This window comes from Mus pahari, chromosome 11, assembly GCF_900095145.1.
Source record: "Mus pahari chromosome 11, PAHARI_EIJ_v1.1, whole genome shotgun sequence".
NCBI lineage: Eukaryota > Metazoa > Chordata > Mammalia > Rodentia > Muridae > Mus > Mus pahari.
This window is the reverse complement of record NC_034600.1, coordinates 75110976-75135884: the sequence shown is the minus strand read 5'-3', so window position 1 is coordinate 75135884 and position 24909 is coordinate 75110976. Positions and strand designations below refer to the sequence as shown.

The 24909-nt window shown below is 41.0% G+C and overlaps 1 protein-coding gene across 3 annotated transcripts in view; it reads right to left on the bottom strand.

The window, feature by feature from the left end:
* Ctnnd2 (catenin delta 2) overlaps nucleotides 1-24909 on the bottom strand; it is an 801097-nt gene that overhangs the window by 192794 nt on the left and 583394 nt on the right. For all 3 annotated transcript variants that reach the window (XM_021208296.2, XM_021208297.2, XM_029543879.1), the window contains one exon: nucleotides 1947-2160. In XM_021208296.2, the coding sequence (XP_021063955.1) occupies nucleotides 1947-2160 (214 nt within the window). The remainder of the gene's footprint in view (nucleotides 1-1946; nucleotides 2161-24909) is intronic.

Genomic DNA, 24909 nt, shown 5'->3' with positions numbered 1-24909 from the left:
ACATCCTTCCCACAGCCCAATCTTCACCACAAGCGGAATCTTCTTGACCTTCGAAGGATGTATGCTTTCCATCTTTGTGAATGGAGCTCAGAGAGACATTTCTATCATTGTTTGGGCCTAAAATGATGGTCTCCAAAATCTTCCAAAAGCAGCTAGGGAATGCTTTACTGCTCTCAACTCCTTTATAACCACCTCAAATGCCAGCAGCAGCTCACGTGCCACGCAGTGGGACCCTTGGATTGCTTTACCTCCTTCAGTCATCAGCCGTCTCAAGCTATCACACAGTTTCCTGGGTAATGGGACGAATGACACTGAGGTGGCTTTCAAATAACAGTTTTGTGTTGGAGCCAATACAAAGTTGACTAAGTTCCAAATCTTCTCTAAGCATGAAATGACAGGCATAGCATTTGCAGAAGGCATTCTGCAAGGCTTCCATCCCCCTGGATTTGGGCATCCAGTAGAGTAATCTGTATGCACCAATTATCTTGTTTCCAGCACACATACTGAATCGTTTTCTTCTGGGCACAACCTTACACATGACCCATGAAAATAAAGATGGGCTTGCATAACCATAATGGCAGGGAATATGTTATGTAACTCACCTCAAAACGGTCCTCGAAATCACAAAACCCTGATAATGACCACTTTACCTTGCCTGACCCATCTGACTTTAGTGTGAAACATTACTTTAATAACACTCTAACCCTTGCCAATAATTATTTCCACAAGGAAAACTCTCTGCTTATAGAAAAATGAAGAGTAAATAAAGCCAGTAATCAAGTAAGGGTCAAGCAAGTAAGGGGTACAGGAGAAGACAAGGACAAAAGGGAAATAAAAAGAATGAATCAATTTGAGTCTAGTTTAAACTTAGCAGGGAACAAGGAAGAGATTCAACAACTCCACTGAAGGAAAGAAACAAGGAAATGAACAGAGACTGGGCGTCTGGACTCAGCCTTCTGTGCTGATCCTGTAGTTTTTTTGTTTTTGTTTTTTGTTCTTTTTCTGATCCTGTAGTTTAAGCTATGCATTTTTCACATACTTCATCAGGGATACAGGAACATTTAGGACCTGAGACAGAGGGTCAATGCAATGGTACAGTGGATAATTAAGAGATCTTTTGGAGTCGTGTTTGCAATTCATTTGTCAAATACTTGCTTATAAGGGTATTTTAATGAACCAGAATCCAAACATCACCTACAGCAGCAGCCAGCATAATGAAGAAGAGAGGACTTCAGAGTGATTTGGAATCCCATCCTGGGGACATGTATGTCATTAGAACTGCAACAAGTTAAGACTACACACTTACAAAGTGAGGGGTAAGAGTTAATGGTTAACGGTTGCTCTGCCCAATTATTCCAAGGAAGGTACAGGCTGAATGCTTTCAACATTCTCAGTCCTTAAGTAATCATTGAGTTCCAAGCTACTATTCTATGAAAGTCTATGAAAGTAGAAAGGCATTCAGATGAACTTTCAAACAATCCTTTGATACTCAGTCATATAACCCTAGGACTTTGAACATGCATGGGGTGTTTTTACTCAATAATTAACACTAAAAGTACAATATGCTCAGTGTTCTTACAAGCCAGAACATATGGCTTATTGCCAATAGCTTGAATGGCTTGTCCTTCTACCAGCTAGTTTAATGTTACTCTAATGATGGCCTGTGGGTTCTATAAGATACTCAACTACTTCTAAAGCAAATGACAAAGACTGAGGTAAGATCATAGAATTTTAGTGATAGCTAAACTTAACTGGATTCTAATAATTGAATATGATCAACGTATGTGTGTCTTGATGGTATTTTACTCAGTCATTTATAAATACCAGTGGAGAACGACTATGTCATCAGCACTGAGAGGCTCTGACTTGCTTTATACATTTGCTAATTGGTTAGACACCCAAACAAGTATCTTGCGATAAAACAATCATTGAGTAAGATGTCTAACCTGTGACCAGCTCCCGGATCTCCAGGTCTGTGGTCTTGCGAAGGAGTCTCACCAGCGCTGGGATACCACCACAGTTTTTCAGGGCGATTTTGTTATCATCATTGGCCTTCCCATACACCAGGTTCCTCAGAGCCCCACAGGCACTACGGTGGACTTCTGTCATTCGGTGATCCAGCAGGTCCACCAGGAGCTGTACCCCTCCTTGTCTCCTTATCTGAAAGAACAAGGGACACAGCTTTGGCCTCGGAGACTCAGGTTCCACTGCCTGAGCCCAAACACCATTTTCCTCTGAAAACCCACTGCAGACAACTGAATGAACTGAACTAAAGCTTATCAAAGAACAGAAAACTACTAAGTTCTCTTCTTAGATTTCATTAATTGCAACCATCCTAGCATGCTACCAGAAAGAAATTGAACATGGTACCAATAAGAAATTTTAGTGCAGAACTACAGAATCTAGAAAGATGATTTGAACTTCATAATCAGTGCCTCAGACACTTATTTTTTAAAAAATAGTTGTTGCATCTCCATGGACTTGGAATGATTACTATTCCCGAGACTTAACTAATTTTTACTGCTGAGTTTTACTGCTGAGTATTGATATAGGAAACACTGAAAGTATTCTACTTTGCAGGAAAATACAGAGAACACACAAAAGACACTGGAGCTAGATGAGACTCTCAAGTAAGTGACAGAGGGATTTTTGTCTCAGGAGCTCTGGGGACGTAAGAAGGTCACTCAGAATAGGTGACACAGCATGGGTGACCAAGGGTGGCATGTCTTAAGTCTTTGATTAACAACAGTGAGAAATACATTACATCTTAGTGTTCTATTTGTTGAAAGAAAATTATAATCTTATAGAGATGAATGCGAGAAAGTATTTTTTTTGGTGATGTTTCCAGATTCGTGTTCTTTTTGCTGCCCACTGACATGTGGTGTGTGGGGACTTATGTATTTAAATTGAAAAGAGAACGAAGCAGCTAACTAATACACAGACCCTTACATGACGTCATCTAAATGCTGCCGATGTTGTGTAGAGAAGTCACCTGATGTTAAGAATTCACTCTTCAGGACTTCCTCTTCCTTTCTTTAGATATTAGTGTTACCAGAGATTGAAGGATTGATACCTCCACAATTTAATTTTTATATTCTGGAAAATGTATTCAGCCTACAGATGTGCTAGGACACATGGCTGCATCCTGGCACTCTCTCCAGGATGCTCAGCCACATGGCTCCAAGCTGCAATCCGAGCTCACCTACTCCCCAACCCAGTGTTCCAAGGTCCTGCAGGACTCAGTTCTTCGTTTGTTTCCCCAGCATGGTTTTATCCATCCCAAGTGCAACGCCACTCTCACAGTAAATGCTCAGAACATAAATGGTGGATGAATGACGAGGCTTAATTAATATATGACTTGCTGCATTTGGGTTCTACAGATTTGCTAAAATGCTACTGTTCAAAATTGAGTAATGCGCCCTGTTAAAGAGAAGAAAGGGTCCTTTTGTGAAGAGTCAAGGATGTATGCAGGGATCTCCTGTGGCATTTCCTACAACAGCTCACACACATAAGGAGGGCAGGCTTCAGGCACGCAGGGTGGAACACTGATGATTCATTAAGAGCCTCCAGCAAATGTTTTCACTCATCCACAGAACACACACATAAAGCGAAGAAAGAAAGCCTTACAATGCTCCCAGAACCCAAATTCTTCAATCTGGAAAGCAAGATGTAGTACCTTGTGTATTGTATCTCCCGTGAGAAAAGCCCCAGAGAAGAGGGAGGGGAAGCCTCTCAGGGCACAGCACCTCTGAATGAATGCTATTCCTCGAACTATGTGCACAGCCTGCAGGCAGTTAGGATGCTCTGGGAAGGCAGCCGCTCAACGGATTACTGAGTTGATTTTAAAGGCAAGGCCTGGGCCAAGTAGTGGGAGTGGGTGGGTAGGGGAGCAGAGGTGGGGGGGGGGAGGAGTATAGGAAACTTTCGGGATAGCATTTGAAATGTAAATAAAGAAAATAAAAATAAAAATAAATAAAAAAATAAAAATTTTAAAAAAAGGAACGAATGGGACCAGAACAATGTCCCACCTTAACAATGTTACCCTGGGCTGGGCTGGCAGCATTGGAGAAAGCTGTGTGTGTGACATGAACCGAGCACAATGGTATGATAGCCCCCGCCACTTATTACCTCACCTCACAGGGTACTCCATGGGTATAGAAAGGGTCAGCGGAATGTCCTTTTTTCCTTCTCTGTGTGTTTACATGTGTGTTCTATGCTTTACAGTTCTCTCAAATCATGGTGAAGATGATGATTGAGAAAGAAGAAATGAATCTAATCATATAGTGAACCTGTCAGGCATCGTAAAAGTGAGGGAAGATCAATCAGCTAATTAATTTTTAATTCTGTAACCATCTTTAATTTGTGATAGTGTTCTTTGCACTTATGTGACTTAAAAAGTAATAAACAAAAATATTATTTCAACTCACTGTAAGGGAAAACAAACTCAAATGAATGTACTGCGAACCCCCAGTAATAAAATGAGGGAAAGTCTTTTCTGTTTAACCCAGATTAATGTCATACACTCAAACTATTAGATTCTACGTTCTAATTTAATCTATCTAGAGAAATCCAAGGTGGACAATGATCTTTTGCTTTTGTTATTTTTATTCGGAACATCTAAAAAGCTTTGCTTTTTTAGAAGCTGAGTGTTCTCTAAGAATGAGAGACTCTTGCTGTTGGAATGAGAATGGCCCCACAGACTCATGTACTTGAAGACATGGTCCCAGTTGGTGACATTGTATGGGGGAGGTTATGGAACCTGTAGGAGGTGGAGTCTTGCTAGAGAAAGTATGCCACTGGGGGCCGGCTTTGAGACTTTACAGCCCTGTCCCACATTTCAGTGTGCTTTCTTCACGGGGCTGAAAAGGTACTGGCTCTAGTGTCCTATCATGACTCCTTGCAATTACAGACTCTGACATTCTCCATCTCTCTCTCTCTCTCTCTCTCTCTCTCTCTCTCTCTCTCTCTCTCTCTCTCTCTCTCNCTCTCTCTCTCTCTCTCTCTCTCTCTCTCTCTCTCTGTGTGTGTGTGTGTGTGTGTGTGTGTGTGTGTGTGTGTGTAACTGTAGGACAAAATAAAGTTTTTATTCTGTAAGTCACTTATTCATGGCATGTTTTATTATTGCAACTGAAAGTAACTGAAACAGGTTCCCACTTGACCTGTCTCTGGCCTGACTTTAGAGTTCCTATTTGTAATCCCTCAAGTTGAAAGGCAGGTCCTGTGTTCTCTTGCCTCCCCCTTTCCAAGAGGACTTAAGTCCTGACTGGCAGCTCCACCTCTCCCTCCCCACATCATCCCTTGCATTTATTTCCTCTCATTTTGTCTCCCTCTAGCCTGGCTTACTCACAAACTTTCTCTCTTCTTCTTGTACCTAATCAGAAAGCATTTAAAACTCTAAACACACCCATGTTAAACAGTAATAAAAGTTTTACACTGAACAACTCTTGGGAAAACTCTATGTATGTATGTATGATGTATGTATGATGTATGTATGTATGATGTATGTATGTATGTATGTATGTATGTATGTATGATTTTCTACCCCACAGTCCAGATTCCATTGATCATTCCTCACTGGTCACCTAGCCTCCATCAGACTGGGATGAGGTTTTCATCTACACACTGTCACTGCACGAGGGTTAACCTCTCCTTCTACTCCCATAATCAATTCTGTTTAAAACTCTGGATGTGCACATGTGTCACACACATGTGAATGTGTGGTGCTCAGGCCAGAGGGTGAGGTTGGGTGTCTTACTCAATCCCATTTCCCACTCTTTACAATATGTTTTGAGACATGCCCTCTAAATGAATATGGATTTCATGGATTCAGCTAGACTGAGTGAGCAGCAAGCCTACCGTCTGTCACACCCTCCCGGGGTTGTGATTACATATGAATATTCCGATACCCAGCTTTTTATGTGGGTGCTAGGGATCTGAACTCAAGTTCTCATGCTTGCATAGCAAACACTTTACCGACTGAGGTATCTCCCCAACTCTCTCTGCATGAATCTTTAAAAGCCAAATCTTCAAAGACTAGGTGTCAGATTATTACAATGTTATGTTAGCAGATATGTAATATTTTGCATATGACAACAATAAAATAAAATTAATTTGAGAGATATCTAGCACATTAGCTGTGAATAGATATTTATTGTGGATTAAAGGATGGTATATTGCATGTCCAAGATGGATCTTTTCGTAGCAGTTGGTATACGTTTCAGGGTCCTTTCTGTCTTCATACATTTTTTAGCACTGAATCACATTCCCAATTCTGGATATATTACAGTGAATTTATCTGCTTTTCTATTAGACAGGTGCTTACTATATTGGTTACCTCCAAGTTTTTGGAAATTATTTATAAAGCCATCTAAACATATGCTCAATTTTGTATGTACTCAACTTTTGAATTCCTCTGGGTAAATCCAAGAGAGTGACTGTTGAATCTCATGAAAATAAACAGTTTTGTAAATGCAGCCAAACAGCCCTGCCAAGCAGCTGTACCGGTGTGCACAGCTTCCTGTCGCTCCATGACTACAGAGCATTTAAAGTTCTCAGGGCTTAGATTGTCACCACTCCATAAGTGTGCAGTGGAATGACACTGTATTTCCCTTCTTTTAAGATTTCCTGCATAAGTCCGATTTATTTGCAGCAATGCAAACGGCTGAATCAAATCAATATTGACATACAGATGGGATAATCACAGATTCATTTGAATAGACTACATCTCTGAACCTGATAGAATCAGAAAATGATTTCAAAGGGTTTTTATTCCTCAGCCAGAGAGCCAGCCTTAATTCACGTATCACATAGATCTTTGATATATCATATGCTTGGTCAGTGGTTTCTATGTCAATATCTCATATCTATTTCTCTGCTTAGTTGGGATCTGGTCCACGAAGAATTAAAAGGGTAGAGGCAGATGGACTTGCCCTCCAGTGATAAAGTATAAATTAGCTAATGAAAGCAAAACTATGCCCTATTGTCCTGAAATGTCCTGCTGGGTTGTTGACAGACAGGATATACTTTGTTCTTTTTTCCCCCTTTAACTTTTTAAAAATTTATTATTATTTTCTTTATTTACATTTCAAATGCTATCCCGAAAGTTCCCTATACACCCCCCTCACCCCTGCTCCCCTACCCACCCACTCCCCTTTAACTTTTAAGTAACCCAGGCTGGTGTTCAACTCAGGATCTTTATGCTCCTGAATGCGGAGCTTATGAAATTAAATCAGCGAAGCAACAGATGCCTTCAAAGAATCTGAATTAACATAGGCCTACGTGCTTACCTGTGAATAATAAGAAGGCATACTACAAAAAGACCGGAATGGGCTTTAGTTATATGATAGAATGCGTTTTGAAGAATTTGAGAGAGAATCCATTTGCCCTTTCTCTCCCTGCAGCTACGTGAAAGTGTTTGCTTCCTTTTCCTAATAGGTAAGTCAAAATGAGTTATATTTGTTTTTAAATCATGTAGCAGGGATGGAGCACCGTGTGAGGATTGTGCTATCCCAGAGTCTAGATTGTGCTTCCTTAATACCTTTCTAGAAATTGGTTTGTCCATAAACACGACATCACAGCAATGCTTCACAGAGTTGGTTTCAGGATCAAATGAGATACAAACCGTGTCCAACAAAGTACTCAGTAATTATTCTCAGTCCGGGAAACATTGTTTTCTTCAAGTCATCCACCATCTCTGGCTCTTATAGTTTTTCCACTTGCTTTTCCGTGATGTTCCTGGATACCCAGGAGAATTGGGTATGGTGTGATACAGATGTACCATTTGCACTAAGCCCTCTGTAGGCTCCTCTCACCCCACCCCCCACCCCTGTCTCCTTTGTTTTGTGTCTCAAGACAGGGTTACCCTGGCTGTCCTGGAACTCTCTCTGTAGACCTGGGACTCCGAGGATCTCCCCACGCTCTGCCTCCTGAGTGCTGGGATTAAAGGTGTGTATTTCCACAGCCTGACTTCTTATTTTCTTCACACTGACCAGTTCTAAGTCTGTGTGTTAATGACTCTCTACTGCAAGTAGAAGCTTCTGTGATGAGTACTGAGAGATGGCACTAATCAGTGGATACAGTAATATGTTACTATGACAGCATGCCAAGGCCTGAGCAAGCTCAAGCCAGGCAAGATTCTGGCATGGAGCAGGTTGAGTGGGCATGACGTATCACCTCTAGATGAGGATCTATTGTCACTTGATAGGCAGTGGGGGAGAGTCAGGCTGCTTTAAAGACATGACCCTGCCAGGTCAGACTGCCATGGTCTATGGGATGGCCCTATACCTAAGAGTACAAGAACAGGACAAATTAGATTTGATGACTTTTTTTAAATTAGTATTTTTAAAATTCAAAGATGTAAAGTGAGATAGGTAGAGGTAGGTGTGGGTCAGGTGTCATTGGGAAATAGGCAATACTATTAGAATACATAAATCACAAAAGGCTTAAGGAAATAAAATACTTACAAAAAGACTATCTTTCAAGTAACTATAACTGCAAACCAACTTGTTAAAGGTTCTTATGAAACTTATTACAGGGTCAATATATAAATTAATTTATTAATAGAAAAACATAACATTTAGTAGTCCGTGAAAGGAATAAAGTTTCTAGCTATAGTGGTTTTAGTGCAAGTTAAAATATCATCTAGCACATTCAAAATCACATGTGATATGTAATTAATGAGATCAATAGGGGCTTTATTGTATTGATTGTACTGGTCATTTAAGAAATAATTGTTCATATACAAATACTGTCCAGTTATATTGTTTTGCTAGCTATATTTCTATTATAAAATGAATTAATATATGTTTTAAAGGGTATTGTAATACTCACTTTTCTTGTTATGATAACAATAAATTTTCTAAAAGGCATTTAAGTAATTTTGAGCAACCCTAGAATCTCTGTATATTTAAGAAAAGCATTTTCTCTCAAGAGCTGGGATTACTCAAAAAGTACTCAGACTCATTCTCAGGGTGTTTACTGTTAAAAAAAAAAATAGGAGAAGGAGATAAACACTTTTCATTTCATTAGCAAAGTAACTTCTAATAAGTAGATGAGAAAACAAAACCGTAGCAAGTAATGCGGGCAATGAGAATGTAGATAGTGCGGAAGGGTCTCAGAGACCTCCCCAGGTGGGATATAGCGCAGAAGGGTCTTAGAGACCTCCCCAGGCAGGATATAGAGCAGAAGGGTCTTAGAGACCTCCCCAGGCACTGCTCTCATGCCTTGATGCACAGTGCTTCAAGTTTAATCTCTACCCACATTTGGTACAAAACTGTTTGATTTTTGCAGTGTGTACTTCTGCCCTACCTACTCAGGGAATTGCGCGGAAGGCAAATGCGACAGCCCAGAGGTACGCTAGATAGGAACCAATTCTACAGATGCATTAATATTTGTTATTTCTTTTCACAAAAGCATACACTCGAAAGTCCCCATAACTCACAGAGACCTTGTCACCCTGTACAGGTTTCAACACACACTCTAATGCTATCAGGGTGTCCTTTCTCAGCTGGCACTGGCATCAGATAAGACCACCAAAGAAGCTGCTTTGAGGACATGTGACAGAAAGAATACCTTGGAAAACAGGTTATGACATTTTTAATCTTTTTAAAGTACCTTTCATTTAAAGGAAGTGGCTGCTATTCCAATAAATATTAGTAAAGGTTTCTGACTATAGCTGAGTAAAGAAAACCATTTGTCATGGGAACCTCTGCAACGATCTGCTTTATTGCTGTGTTAACTTTCAAGTTCACATCATCTCAGGGTCTCATCATTTATGGAGATAAAGAAGAGGGGGAAACCCTGTATTTGGGACCGAACATGAATCATTGACTTCCACATGGTGATGCATTTATGTCAGATACTTAAAAGGCACAAACATACCCACACAACAAAGACATCCTTTTCCCACTCACTGCGGGATGTTGCCTTCCATTTGCTAACAGTGACCACAGTGAAGGTTTCCGGTCAGCTGCACTGTGTGGGAAAGAGGTAAGGTCAGGTATGCACACAGGAGCAGTTGGCTGCCTGTCAGTGAACCAAGCGCAGGGGTCAAGTGCAACTCAAGGCATCTCCCTGGGGGCTATGATCTCAGGGCCTCCATGAAGTCCCCAGTGACCATTATTACTGAACCCCAAAGATGGTCTCAGCTTTATTTATTCTTTAAAGCAGTCAAGGAAGGACCTCCTTTAAAAAAAATACAAGAAAATATATTAGGTGAATCCCCAAGTTCTTTTCCCATATGTTATCTGAAGAGGTCTCGGGGTATCTCATGTTAGGGCATCTAGGTTCTCTGAGGGTCAGACAATAAACTGGAGAGAATGCATAGTAGTATGTGTATAGTGTGTGTGTGTGTGTGTGTGTGTGTGTGTGTGTGTTCTTTTCAGGACACAGGAGAAGGAAAGAGGGATCCCAGGCAGGGAGAACAGGGCAGGTTTTTAGTGACTGACAGATGGGCTATTAAATAACTCTGGACAATCTGTCATCTAATACCTAGAGTTATATACTCCCTGTTCTCTTCTGTATGTGCAGAACATGTTAAGAGGGCTTTGTCCTTGGCAGCTCATTTCAAGGAGAGACATGACCTTACTGCACTTATGCTTAATATAGGTTTAAGTCTTCTTCACTTATCTCCCCTTTTCTTCCAGAAGACCCCTGCCTCCAAATTATCCAGGGTCCGAGAGCTGCTAGTGTTGCCCTACTAGGAAGGGCGCACACTTTTGGGACTGGGATGTTCCTAGAGCTGCTCTATCTGAGCATCTGTCTGGGGCTTAAGTTTGTCTTTGAGAACACTTGCTTTAAGACTCAGTGAGCAGACCCTTTAAACTTTGAATTTGACATAGCAAACATCACTACTAAGTATTTACACAGCACAAGAATCATCCTCACTTCAAGTGAGAAATTGTGAAAATGCTGGTGACCAACCTTATCCTAGTGCCGTGGTATGGATGTAATGGTCCATAAGACTGAAAAAAGAGAAGTATGGAGATAACTCTACTGGAAAAGAGATTAACAATGATCACAATCAGCTTAAAATGCCTTAGGAATTACTTAGAGAATCCAGCCAGAAACAAGCATAATCAGGTTGAAAACGGGATACTTTCCTTATCTGTGTCTGTCAATAGTTATCATATATTTATGTGTATTAAAAAGAACCAGAGTTTCGATAAAGAAATATGTAGATGTCTGTAGAAGCAAGCCAAGCTTGAGGGCTTTGTGTAAGGGACTTTGAATATACGGCTGAGACACAAAGAGTATCTGTGAATCAATGGGTCTGGAAGACTACACTCCTGAAACCTCTCACGACGGTTAGACTTTCATTTGCTCACACGAGGATAAAGATGTAAAGCTCTTCCAATCCAAAGTCAATTCACGTTTCCAAGCTGTTTCGGACACACTGACAGTAAATATCACCTAGAAGAATTAATGCAGGTGAAACACAGCAGGGAAACTACAGGACTATGGAGGGATGAACCCAGTCTAAGTCACCAGTCGGTCGAACAGCATGGCGACAGACCAAGGGTGGAGAGCAAGGAAAGAAAAGACGAGAAGGAACCCCAAAAGATCCACATATTTTAAAAAGTAAGATTTGGTCCTGAAGTAGGTAGAGTTATCAAGGTATGAATTTGGTTCAAGCTTCTAATGCTCACATACTTTGGGGGCTCATCCACAAAGGGGCCTTGGGGTGGTGCTGTGGTGAATGTACTTGCATTTATCACAAATTCTGTTGGTGGTATTTATTTGGGTAAAGATATAAGTGGTATTTATCTCCAAACCAAGTGACCTCTACATTTGCATTTAATACCAGGAATGTGGCCCTGTCTGTGAGTATATACTGCTTCTTTTTGTACTCTCATGAAGACAGAACATTTTTGCTGCCTGCCTGTTTTCGATATACAAGCAACAACTGCACAGTGAAGACGTCTCCACAAAAGCTTAGGGTTCGTGGGTTAGTGATTTTTGCATGTTCAGTTGATATGGTCTGAGAGGTCACAGTAATTTATACTGTACTTCAGTGAACAAGAGCCACTCTATACCATTCACTACTTAAAGGTCCTTTTCACTTCCCCAATCTACTTTATACAAAATGACAGCAGTCTTAACTATTAACCATCCCCTTATTGGTGAGGATGCGTCTCGGAATAACCAAGTGGATGGAATTAGAGAGCTTTGCTAAATAACCCAAGCAAATACTCTGATGAGGCATGGAAAGGCTAGATATTGAAAAGTGAACGTTTGCCAAAATCTATTTACAGTTTTAACAACATTTAGATCAAAGTTGTTGTTGTTTTTTTTTTTTTTGAGCATAACTTTGATCTGTAGTCTCCACACATCATACAATAAAGCCCATTTCAATAAGGAGGAAGGAAAAAGATTATTTTATCTCATGGATAAATACTGTACAACATTTCAATAAATAAAACATTAGGGTAGAGATGACAAAGTCAAAATGGCTGAGGGATGGTTGAGGAAGAAAGCTGGCTGCACTTAGATCTGCTGTACGATCAAAGGCGATAGTAAAACCCAATACGGGAGGATTGAATTGCATGACAGAAGGCTCATACAGGAGGATTGAATTGCGTGACAGAAGGCTCATACAGGAGGTGGTGGTCATGTGCCCTGGGTACCAAGAACAAAATATACCAAAGAAGATAAAATTAATTGGCATGAACATAAAAATGATTTCAAAGATAAACAGGGAATCCTACAAATGCCATAAGTAATTATATAAATAACTTATTCAGCCCCCTCAACCAGGCTTGTTTGCAGATACAAGGAATCGCCCCAGTGTTTGGGATCCTAGGAGCACTGATCTTAGAAGTGTGAGTAAGACTTCGACATAAACTTTTAGAGGGTGCATGCTGAGCTGAGGAGATACCCTCATGGGACTCATGGCCCAGATTGTCACTCCTTTTTTCTCCTTTCCTCCCTTCCCTGTCTCTTGGCACCAGCGTGGGCAATGCTGAACAGGTCCATGTTTACAATCTTCTTCAAATTCTGATCTTAAGGAAAAACTTTAGACATCTCCACTGAGTCTAAACGTTTATCCCTTCAAATTAACAATTACAAACAGCTGTGCTTTTCTTCATGGGACATGCGCATTCTATCACATGTTTGTGCACAGAACACTGAAGTTCGCATGTGGCTTAGCATGGAACAGAGCTCTGAGCATGCACTAGTGTGGCTTTCGAAGATCCAAAATCCAAAAGGTAGAGATACAACCTAATGATCTGAAATATACTAAACCATGTCAGAATATAGGAAGGTAGAGGTACAACCTATCTGAGACCTACTAAACCAGGCTAGAGTATAGGAGGCCCTCAGATATTCTCCCCAAGCCTTTTGGGCTTTGTAAGTGTCAGGCCGCTGTTTATTTGATCCATCTTTCTCTCTGGCCTTTAGGGGAGGGTTAGATGGTCAAGATTTTCCTTTTAAGGAGGCAACATGCCTAGCTAGCCAGGGCTCAGAGACCAAGAAGCCATAAAAGAAGCATATGTGACAAATGAACAGTGGGACTGGGGGCAGCTTTATCTGAAGCTGGCCATCAGCTAGCTGTCATTTTGCGCGGACAGTTCCAATACCCGGGAGGTAATAACCCAAAAAGTTAATAGAAGCAGAAGGGAGGGTGTGGTCAGCAGACTGCTTCAGGGGTGTACAAACAGTGGAAAAGGGAAAGCGACGAGGGTCGCCGGGATAAGCATGGAGGCCAGAGCCCTGGGACTGCAGAGGGAGAGGCAGAGTAAGGTGTCTGTATGATGAGGCGGCATTAAGCTGCAGGCCTGGGTCTGGGGGGCATTGGAGATTACTGGGTGCTGGTTTTACTCTCAGCAAGTAAGAAGCAGAGTTGCTCTAAAATATTACCTCACCAACTAGCGAATATGAATGAGGACAGAGGAGGTACCAGGCGAAGGCCCTAGGACCATCTCGGTGAGAACAAGCCTACAGCTTCCGTCTGACTGACAGGAAGTCCAGTGTCGGATCCCAGACCTGCTTGGTAGATAGGGTTGTGAGTATGATATCTGAGTTAAAGGAGGGAATCATGGCTAACTGGGATCTGTGGCTTTTTTTCCCCCATTTTTCATAAACAGGCATGCTGTTGATAATCATCACAGCCATGCTTTCTGGTTGATTGACAGCTTGCAAAGCACTTATGAGAGACATAGCCCTCCATTTAGATTTCACTGCGTTGACACAAAAGCATGCATTTAAAAAATTACTATTCCCTTGTCTGTGCAAAAATGGAAAAATGGCATCTCTCACAAAAGATGATAGAGACATAGTTTTTGTGTCTCAGATAGCCCGCAGTTTTAACTGATGATAAATACTAAAGAAAAGGAAACACGTCCCACTCAAAGAGCAATGGTGGATGCCTAGCAAAAATTCCCTTCACGGTCATTTTATTTTAAAATTACATATCTTTTTTTTAAAAGTGCTGCTTCAAGTAAGATTTTTGCTAAACCTCCTGAAATTGTATTGCACCCAAAATAGGCTTTATTATATGAATTACAAGATTGAAAAGGTCTTCGTGTTACACACTTATTTATTTTCCCTTCCTGTATGCAGTTATGTAGCATCCTATATGTTCCAAAAAGAAACCCTATCCTTTTTTGTTTTATCATACTAATAACCAATATCCAGGGGATTAAATTATGGTGAGAAAGAATATTGATTAAATTTTTTTCTAGGCCTGGTGGATCCCACCGTGAGTGTAGAAACTGTACTGTACAGGCCACTGAAAGGCTTTCAGAGAGGTCAAACCTGTGACACTAAACTCTAACATGCTTACAGTATATCAGGTCCAGACTTTCTTCCTTTTACATTTACTCTTTGTGTTCATGGAAGCATGTGTTGGCATGCGGATGCACACATGTTAGTGTATATTATGAAAATCATAGGATAATCTTGCGGGTGTCAGCTTTCCCCCAGGGCCATGTCAGTTCCGGGAGTCTGAACTTGGGCTTTCAGACTGGACAGAAACAGTCTTTGCCCACGGAGCCACCTGGGTCCAGAGAGCCACACATTTGTGTGGTGTCCCCATGTGGTAGGCTTGGGGAAAGGGTCTGGCATTAGTGTTAGCATGTTCTCTTGATCTTCACATTTGAAAATTGGTATGTGACTGGGGGTGCTTTGGATTCTTCGTGGAATAGGATTCAGGATGCTTGGGTATTGTAAAAAAAAGCAGGGAACCAAATGGAGCCACCGCCGGGTTACGGCAAGCACCGCTGGCCAGCAGCCCCAGTGCCTTGCTGTCTGTGTGCCCACTGACTTCAGGGTGAAGAGACAGTTGGGCTGATGAATGGCATCAGCTCAAAGGAACATTTCCTAGCGCTAGACAGCAAGGGCACTGGAAACACTAGGAAGATGCTGACATTCACACAAACACGGAAGTGTTGGAGGTGCAGCGTGAGAGGAGCAGCCTCAGGCTCCTGAGGGGAGGGTGTGGAACAGCCGTGGAGTGTGTAGCTTCAGGGACGACAACCCATCTGGGAAGGCATGCCAGTGACTCCAGTGATTTTATTTTACAATGTGTAGATACATGTCTTAGAGTCTATTTTCCCACCCTTCACATCTGTGATTTTATAAATATTAACATAAGCGTGGGGCTTCCCACATACCTCAAGTGTGTAAACTATTATTGCTATTTTTAATTCGATAGTCCTGTGTCCATAGCACAGAAGGTAACAGTAGAGCCTATCAGTGACTCTTCCCTGAGCTCCACCACTGGATCTGGAAGGACAGTCTGCAGGGAATCCCAAAAGATGAGCAACAGGAAAAATACCGCCACCACCCAGGGCTTTCCGGAGCTCCACCAGACTCAGCCTGCTGTGAACAGCCATGCTCAGAATTCACCCACCAGATGCCAGCCTGACTTTCCCTGTTTCTCCTGAACATAGAGAACTCTGTGATTGGAACACCCTCGTCAGCACCAGGTCTAAGCGGGAGCCCTCAGTGGTGCTGATGGACAGGTTAGGTGTGATTCACTTATCACTGTGCCCATCAGCCCAAGCAGAGCATTCACATCACACTTGGATTTTGATACATTTTTGATGCACCCATGACCTTTGAAATTAAAAAGAAAAAAAGTACTAAGAAACCCCGTCAAGCACATTGGCTCTTTTATTTATTACTCAAAGGAGAAGGAAGTTTTGTTTTGGGGAACATGTAAGAGAATTCTGCAATTTGCCTGACCACTTTGAAGTCAGTAATAACAATATACATGTATATATGTAAATATGCATATGTATACATATATATGAATACATGTATGTATGTATGTATGTATGTGTGCATATATTACAGTGGATTGAATAATGGCCCTCCCGTAGGCTCAGAGGTTTGGATACTTGATCCCCAGTTGCTGGCACTGTTTGGGTGTGTTTAGAGGGTGTGGTGTTGCTGGAGGAAGTATGTCACTGGGGAGTGGGCTCTGATGCTTTAAAAATCATGTGCTATTCCAGTTCACACTTCACTTCCCGATTGAGGTTCAACATGTGGGCTCTCATTTTTCCTGTTGCCATGACTACCACCTGCTGCCATGATTCCCGCCATAGTATCCAACAGATCTCTCAGGAACCGTTTGCCCAAATAAATTCTTTCTTCTCTAAGATCCCTTCACCGTAGAATTGTATCACAGCAATAGAAAAGTAACTATCATGCATATTTATAATTTTATAATAAATAGAATTATATAAATTATAATATACATATATGTATTTATATAAATCATATGTGTACAGATATATGTATGTATATATAATTTTAAAAGACAAAATAGGAAAGGCCTCTGCTTCCTCACCATGAGAGTGACTCATTTATTTTACTTCAGTTAAAAGTGTGTAACACTTCTTTTAGTAATGGTGTGCTTTTAAGGCAACTCAGCTTACCCAGGATGAGGATGGAAGTGACTGATATAATCCTACATCCACTCACACAGACATCTACTTACATGCATGCAAACCACACAAAATAATAATAGGGCATAACTATCCTACCATGTGTAATAAAAAGGGTAATCATTGCCCTAAACTTGTTTACCTTCTTGTAGTTTCAATTACATAGTTCAGCTCAAAACTTCCATGTCTCTGAATACTATGCAAATATACATGCGTTTGCATGGCCTTTTACTACAAAATATAAAACCCCTTTCTATTCAGTGTGTCACCCATCTTTTTTTCTTTTCTAAGTTTTGAAAGCTTTTTAAGTTTCTGATTTTCATTAATTTTTCTGTATTGAATAAGTTACCAAATAATAAAATTAGATACAGCAGGCAAAAAAAAAAAAAATGTGTAGCACAGATATTCTTTGTTCTTTTTTTTTTTTTTCTTGAGGGTCAGGTACCCAACTCTTTATTTTAGAGATCAAAGGAGCACTGATATGTCACAATTCAAGTAGTTCAAGGCTACAATAGAGAATTATTATGTAGCATCCAAGCACTGTGATGGAACGGTGCAGGAATGTGATGGTACAATGGACTTATGACTATGGAGCACTATGATGTGACAATGTGGTGTTCTGATGTCACAATACAGCAATGTGAGCTCACAGTAATCCGATGTGTTATTATAATACAACATTTTTAAAATAATTTTTATTAGATATTTTCTTTATTTATATTTCAAATGCTATCCCAAAAGTTCCCTATACCCTCCCCCGGCCCTGCTCCCCTACCCACCCACTCCCACTTCTTGGCCCTGGCGTTCCCTTACTGGGGCATATAAAGTTTGCAAGACCTAGGGGCCTCTCTTCACAATGATGGCTGACTAGGCCATCTTCTGCATATGCAGCTTTTAACTCATCATTTGCAAGGTGCCAGAAGGGTGCAGCTGCCCAACAGATAGAGCAGCCACCAAGGTTGAGAAACAATTATCTCTTTCTATTGATAACGCCAGTTCAAAGAGATTCATTGGAGGTGACCAATGAACCAACATTGTAAGTAACTAAGTGCTCTAAATTCACTCTGCCTTCAAACCTTACCTCTTGAATCATGTTTATCAAGAACTCAAAATCATTAATGTTCAAAATCCTGCGCTTAAGCTATCAAGATTCTTTCTTTAATGATTTTCTGGTTATGCATTTAAAGGAGTGAAGCCTATACAAGTGACCTGCCTTCTGTTTTTAATTCATCAGGAACTGTCCAGTGAGATCTGTGTGCTGCTGAATGAAATTTCTCTGCAAGCTCCAAGGTAGGCAGCAGTTCACACTGGGTTTTTAACTGGCTGATGGACCCTGAGGATATGTAATGAAGCAGAATGGTGGCACGGAATGTTTTGGTTTTAAATTATGGATACACGGTCATTACAGCTGTTTTACTTAAACACACATAATGAGACATGTCAGTCACTGTGAAGAATCCTCCACATTCCAGTTCAGAAGAATATCAACCCACGACCTGGACCTGCACACTCCACCCTGCCTTCTGTCTGCCGTCATCTCTTTTTGAGTACATCTGGCTTTTGTTGCTCTGGGTTCCGGACACTGTTGTGCATGCAGGCATGGTCCACAAGGGCTGAAGATGGGCTCTCTCTCCATCATAAGGACCGAGCAGCTACTGAGAGCTGGAACTCCTTCCTTGGCCTTAGGTCCCCTTCTTTAGGCCTGTTTATGCTTCTGGCTTATTTCCTGATTATATTTTCTATGTGCATCCCTGAACATCTGCTTCCAACTCAAGTGTAGGGGATATAAGCTTCATGAGTACAAATATTACCTGAAATCATAAACTCAGTTCTTCGGGGTCCAGAGGACTATCTGGCATGGAGCAAACATTCCATGTTTGTTTGAATAAAGCTTTAACCATCAACTTGGAAACTTTATGATCATCTCTTTGTCCCGTCTCCCCTTTTGGAACACATATACCTAGCAAAGCAGTATCTTACAAAGACTTCAGTGCCCATAAAGCTATTTCAGAGTTTAGAATATTATACGACCCTGAAAATGTAGCCAGAGCTCAGGCAAACATTTTATCTATGTAGAAAGCCTTTTTCTCATAACTTTTTCATTTATGAAGCAACAGTAATTTCCCCCACAAGTAAATGCCACCACTGTGCTTGTGTACGATGTGCACCTGCATCTTGTTTATAGAGGCTGATGCTGAATATGTTATCTAATTATAGATATGCAGATGTCTTGTTTGCCGTAATGTAAAAATATATGAAATCATGTGAAATCTGTATTACTCAGATCTATACATGAATTCTGATTTCTATGAGGTGTGCCTGGGTTATGAGGTAAAGAGACAGATAAAAGTCAGAACAATAAAGGAGATTTTCATAATGAAGAGTCTTCACGTTCCACTGTCGCTCTTCTGGGTCGGAGACAGAATTAACAATATTAAAACAGAGAAATTTGAATTGCAAAACAAATTATCATCTATTGATTCATTTCTTAGGATGCTCGTTGCAGAAAAAATTCTATCTAGAGCCAGAAAATCTGGCAGGGATAAGAAAACATCAGTTCTAACTTTTTTCTTGGAGATATTAAAAATCAGCAAGGGGTTTGGTACTACAGACTTCCTTACAGGGGTGGGGCATGGCAAGCTGGAATGTGACGATCAAGGAAACTGATCATTCAGTCAAGTCTTTGAAAGGGGGTTTTTCATGATGAGCATTGATGTACATGATCAATGCAATTAATGCTGAAGACCACATAGTCACCACGGAGGAAAAGACTGATGCCCATATCCTACTCAGGGAGTCCTGATCATTACCTGAGAAAAGGCAATGCCACAAAACAGGGCCACAGAAGATTCTTCTCTCTGAGCTGCAGTTTCCCCAGGCTCATCCTAAGAGAAACAATTCTTTGCTCTAAGAAGCTGCACAATGGCTCCTATTCCTGGTGCCATAAGGCCTAATTTCTTGTGTCTGTAAATATGCTACTTGACAATGGAGAGTTCACGTTACTGATGGAATGAGGTAGCCTCAAAAGAAAGACTTATACTACATAACTTTGATGGGCCCAACATAATCTCAAAGTTACTTTCAATGTAATTGTCTAAGTTAGGGTTTTATTGCTGTGAACGGACACCATGACCAAGGCAACTCTTATAAGCCCTTTAATTGGGGCTGGCTTACAGGTTCATAGGTTCAGTCCATTATCATCAAGGCAGGTACAGGGCAGCATCCAGGCAGACATGGTACAGGAGATGCTGAGAGTCCTGCATCTTCATCTGAAGGCTGCTAGTGGAAGACTGACTTCCAGGAAGCTAAGCTAAGCTGAGGGTCTTAAAGTCCATGCCCACAGTGAGACACCTACTCCAACAGGGCCACACCTTCTAATAGTGCCATTTCCTGGGTGGAGCATATACAAACCATAACAATGATAGAGTAAGCTAAAATATTTTGAATCAGGGAGTTAACAGTGTAAGGAAGATTCAACTAGAGATTGCAGGATTCGAAGAGTGAAGGTGCTATGAATCAATGGAAACTAGTAGAAGTCAGATTAAAAGAAGGAAGGGAAGAGGAGGAGGAAGAAGAAAAAGAAACAGCAGCAGCAACAAATAGCCTCTACACAGCGATTCCTGTGAAAAGGAACAGAAAACCTGCTTATTAAGCAGTAGGTTTCAGCTTAAAGAGGCCAATTTTGGACTTCTGTCCTCCAGACCTTTACGATGACAACTTTATTTAATATGAAGCAGCTGGATTTGTGGTAATTTGTTATAGTAGCAGCAGGAAGATAATACTCCAGGCCGGGGTTGAGTCCCATGTTATGTTCTCATGAACAGCACTTGTGCCTCCATAGGGAAAAAAAAAAAAGCAGCTCTTTTATCTGCACAACTGTGGACATCAGGAGACTGCTGTGCCCTCTTGTTCTGACATCCCAACTCCTGTCTCCGTAGTAGTGACCTATACATCATCTTCCAGTGCTCCAACCGCTGGGATGCTTTGGGAAGCGAGAGGAACTAATTTGCAAGTGGTATGGCTGAACTTAGGTCTGGGAGAATCGAGACAAATGATTATCTGCTCTGCGTGAGGAAGTACGAAGGTCAAGGAGTTCCTTGCTTGATTTATGGTCATGTCATTGACCAACGCCCAGAGCTGATGACTCTGTTTTCAAGAAATCTCAATGAAGGAAGACAGAAAGTCCTCCCAAGAAGACTGCACAGTGGATGGGTGGCTCTGCATCACTTAGGACATCGTTGCAGGCAGCTCATGCAGAACAACACTGCCTGGACATAGAGGATGTTGGTGTTTTGACTGTCAGACGGAGAGAAGGAGGTGGCTCTTAAAATAGTGACATTTTCTCTGTGCTCTCGCTTGTAAGTCTTACTGATGTTTTGGTAAATGATCATAGGATGGTGCGATGCTTTGGGCAGGAAAGCGGACAGATCATTAGAAAGCTGGATGTTCAGGCGACTCATCCATGCATTTAGTGGTCCAATCAGATTTAGCTAACTCTTGAATGAATCTTTGCATTTAATCAGTGAGTTGGGTGGGCAGCAGGTCCTTTCATATGTTGATATTACTTGGTATTTTCTAGAATCTGGTAGGAATTTCAGATCCAAAGTGTCTCCTTAGGATGTTAGACATCTCCACCAGTCCATAACAAGCCTTTAATCACCTCCCACGGGCTTCATGGCTCAGGGGAGTAGGAATGGTGGTCATATGTCCAAACTTCAAGGCTTTCATTCTGTGGACCCTCCTGACGTCTTCCATGTCCTTCAAGCTCCTTGGATACCTGCTGCTGTTTAGTTAAGGGAGGATAGATCTTGAGCATCCAGGAGTGTGCCTGGTAATGCTCAGCTTTGAAGACCTTGAGACACTTTTGTGTTATGGAGCCATCTTTAAAGAATGACTTTCCTTTCCCTCCCCCACCTTCTGTGTTTTGTTCTCTTCCTCCTTCGTGACTCTTTTGGCCCTTTCTCCTGTTTCCTGTACTTCACATTTCTAACAGATCTTAAAATCCCCAGTGTTTCCTACTACTCACTGCAGAAGAGCATCCAGGAAACAAGTCTGATGAGTTGTGAAGCGACTGTGGTTCTCGAAGTTTCCCCTGTCAGCTTCTGTGGCCCTGGGCACTTGTCAACCCAGCTCAGCGCACCACCCAAATCATACTCTTTACGTTCAGTCACCCTCCTCTCCTGTAATCATGGCAGTATCAAAGCCACATCTTGGAGCATATAGTAAGGCCAGGTCCAGTCACAGGGCTTTTTGACTAGGAATAGGATACTTAACATATCTTCTATGAAAACCATTAAAATAGATTGTAAGTATCTGAGATTAAAAAAAAAAAAGTTGAGATTGGCTTTTTCTCAGACATGGATTTTTATTTTTAAAGGAAGGAAAAAAAGGAGGTTTCCAGATTGATAATCGCCCCGTAAACCTTTGATACCTATTGAGCCTCTTCATTGGCATGAACTTCATTGGCTCTGATACTGTCAGAATCTTGGGTGCTCTACTCTATTCAGATGTTAATAATCTATAAAGCTGACTCCGATGGCTGACTGCTCTAATCTAACAGGTCGTTTGTGTTGAGAAGTGTTGTGAGCCATGGGAATAGCTCTGCTGCTTCCTCTGTGAGCAGAGACATTGCCAGAATCTTCCAGGAGGTGTGTGTTATTTTTGTCTCAAGATTGTTGGGTCTTGCCTGTCAAGTGGTTCATGGTCAGTGTGAATACTGGCTTATATGACTATCTTCTCTTCCTTCCTCCCTTTCTCCCTCCCTCCCTCCCTCCCTTCCTTCCTTACCACAGTCTTCCTCTCCTGTTATGTGATGAGGCCAATTGTATAACAAAACAATACAAAAATAAATATACCAATGCCTTTTTTCTTTCTTTCTTTTTGATCTCTTTAGCAGATGTTTATTGAATTGCTGGTAGATTACAAAAGTGTGGAGTTATTCTATCTTTTTTACGTCATTTAAAATGTAAACATAAGCCCACACAAATTTATTATTGAAAAATAAGTGACAATGGAGCATACCCTGTAGCCTCAGGATAAAACACAGTTAAGTAGTTTTAAAGACCAAAGAACTGTTGAGTGGCTGGAATACTTTGATATTTACCTGTAAGTTGGGACTATGAATATTAAATTTCTTTTTCCAAAGATTTATTTCTTTTTATTTCATGTGTACGGGTGTTTTGCTTCCATGTATGTCTGTACACCACATATGTGTACTGCCTGTGGAGGCCAGAAGAGGGCATTGAACCCACTGGTACTGGAGTTAAAAATAGCCTGTAGGTGGGATAGGAACTCAAAATGGTGTTTTGCAAGAGCAACAAGTGCTATTAACTGCTGAATCAACTCTCAGTCCCCACTATGAAGATTAGCTTTCTAGTAACTCTGAGAGTCTTTCTTTATCTTGAAGCTCATATTTAAAAAAAACATCCTCAGAGCTAAGCTTTTTCATTGTTAAAGAACAGCTATCCATCCTCTGAGATTCCTCCAGTTCTTTCAAACAACGTCCAACACAATTACAAGATTAAGCCCAGATGCTCCAAGTAAGAACAAAGAATTCTGTGGGATGGTCCCACGCATGGTCACAATTTCCTAACCACAAAAAAATTCAACTTCCTCCCAAACAACCCGAGGGTTGTGGCCCATAGGCTGTGTATTTGAATGTGGTACTCACACACCATCTAAAAGCATTAAAAAGTTCTCAACTGTGCAACAGCCAAAGAATAATTGAAATTCTAATGTGTACCGAACCCAAGGCGTCCTTGGCAGTGTGTTCCTGGGCTGCACTGTACAGTAGCCTTGGCTCTGAACACACATGGAATGGTATAGTACACACATCACCATGACACTCAGTGCCAGCAACTGCTGCCCTAGCAGGCACTGCAGCTCAATTTTGAGATGGTATCTCACGGATTATATTTTTCATATGTACATAGTATCCTGCTCTCAAAGAAACACCATGGTTCAATTACAGAAAACTATGTGTTTTTATTTGTTTGTTTGTTTTTGATTTTTTTTGTATTTCTTAGTATTGTTCCTCAGTGATGAAGTTTTAGATTGGTGTATCTTTGAACTAGGTTGTGTTAGAAAGTCTGACTTTTAGAATGATGTCTGACTTGGGATTAGGAAAGAATTTTCAGTAGTTTCTGAAATGGTTCTGAACACACTTCTTAAGCATACATATTTACATAAAGAGGTGATCTCAACAATGAGAAGAATAACATCAAAAGACTGATCAACTCTGAAAAATATAAACTACATCTGCATCCCACACTATTAAAGATTCAGCTACGATTTGTTCATGTAAAAACAAATAAGCTCATCTGGCTCATTCGTACGGAAATGTGTTAATGTTATAAGCCTCTAAGAGAATTGTGCTTAAATAAATGATCTGTCACTGAATATTTTACCGAGATCTATTTTATAAAATAATATAGACTGTGGGATTTGTGAGAAATTCTCACGTGGAAAGGATCCAGGAGTGGGAGAAGCTAAGGAGCCCCCATCTACAGGATCCTTCTTTCCAGCATCCAAGACGATGATTAATTATTCTTGTGAGTGGCCATATCGCCATGATATAAGCAAGGAAAACCAAAAGATGCTTATGAAGGGAAGGTTTGATTCTTGATTATGTTTCCCCTTCATCTACCAAGATCCTTTACAGATTATCAGAACTGAAGGTAAGTTTGTGTTGCATAGGAAAGAAGGAAGTCCTTACATATGCGATAGGAATGTGAGACCTGGGTTCTGAGCAGGCAGCAGTGATAGACAGTGATAGATACTCAGTTACTCTAATTAGAAGGAACTAAGAGTCCTTGTTATGGAAGGATCTGGCATGCACTGCCGTCTTTCTCCCGGTAGTCCTCATGAACCCGCCGACTCCCACAGATAATGACTTTGCCTTGTCTGTCTTCGTTGTTCTCCAGCCTGTGTTCTAGATTACAGAGTATATCACGTGTAGCTGTCCACACATCCACTCCAAAACTCATGAAGACATCATGTGAAGGCCATGATGTTCTTTGAG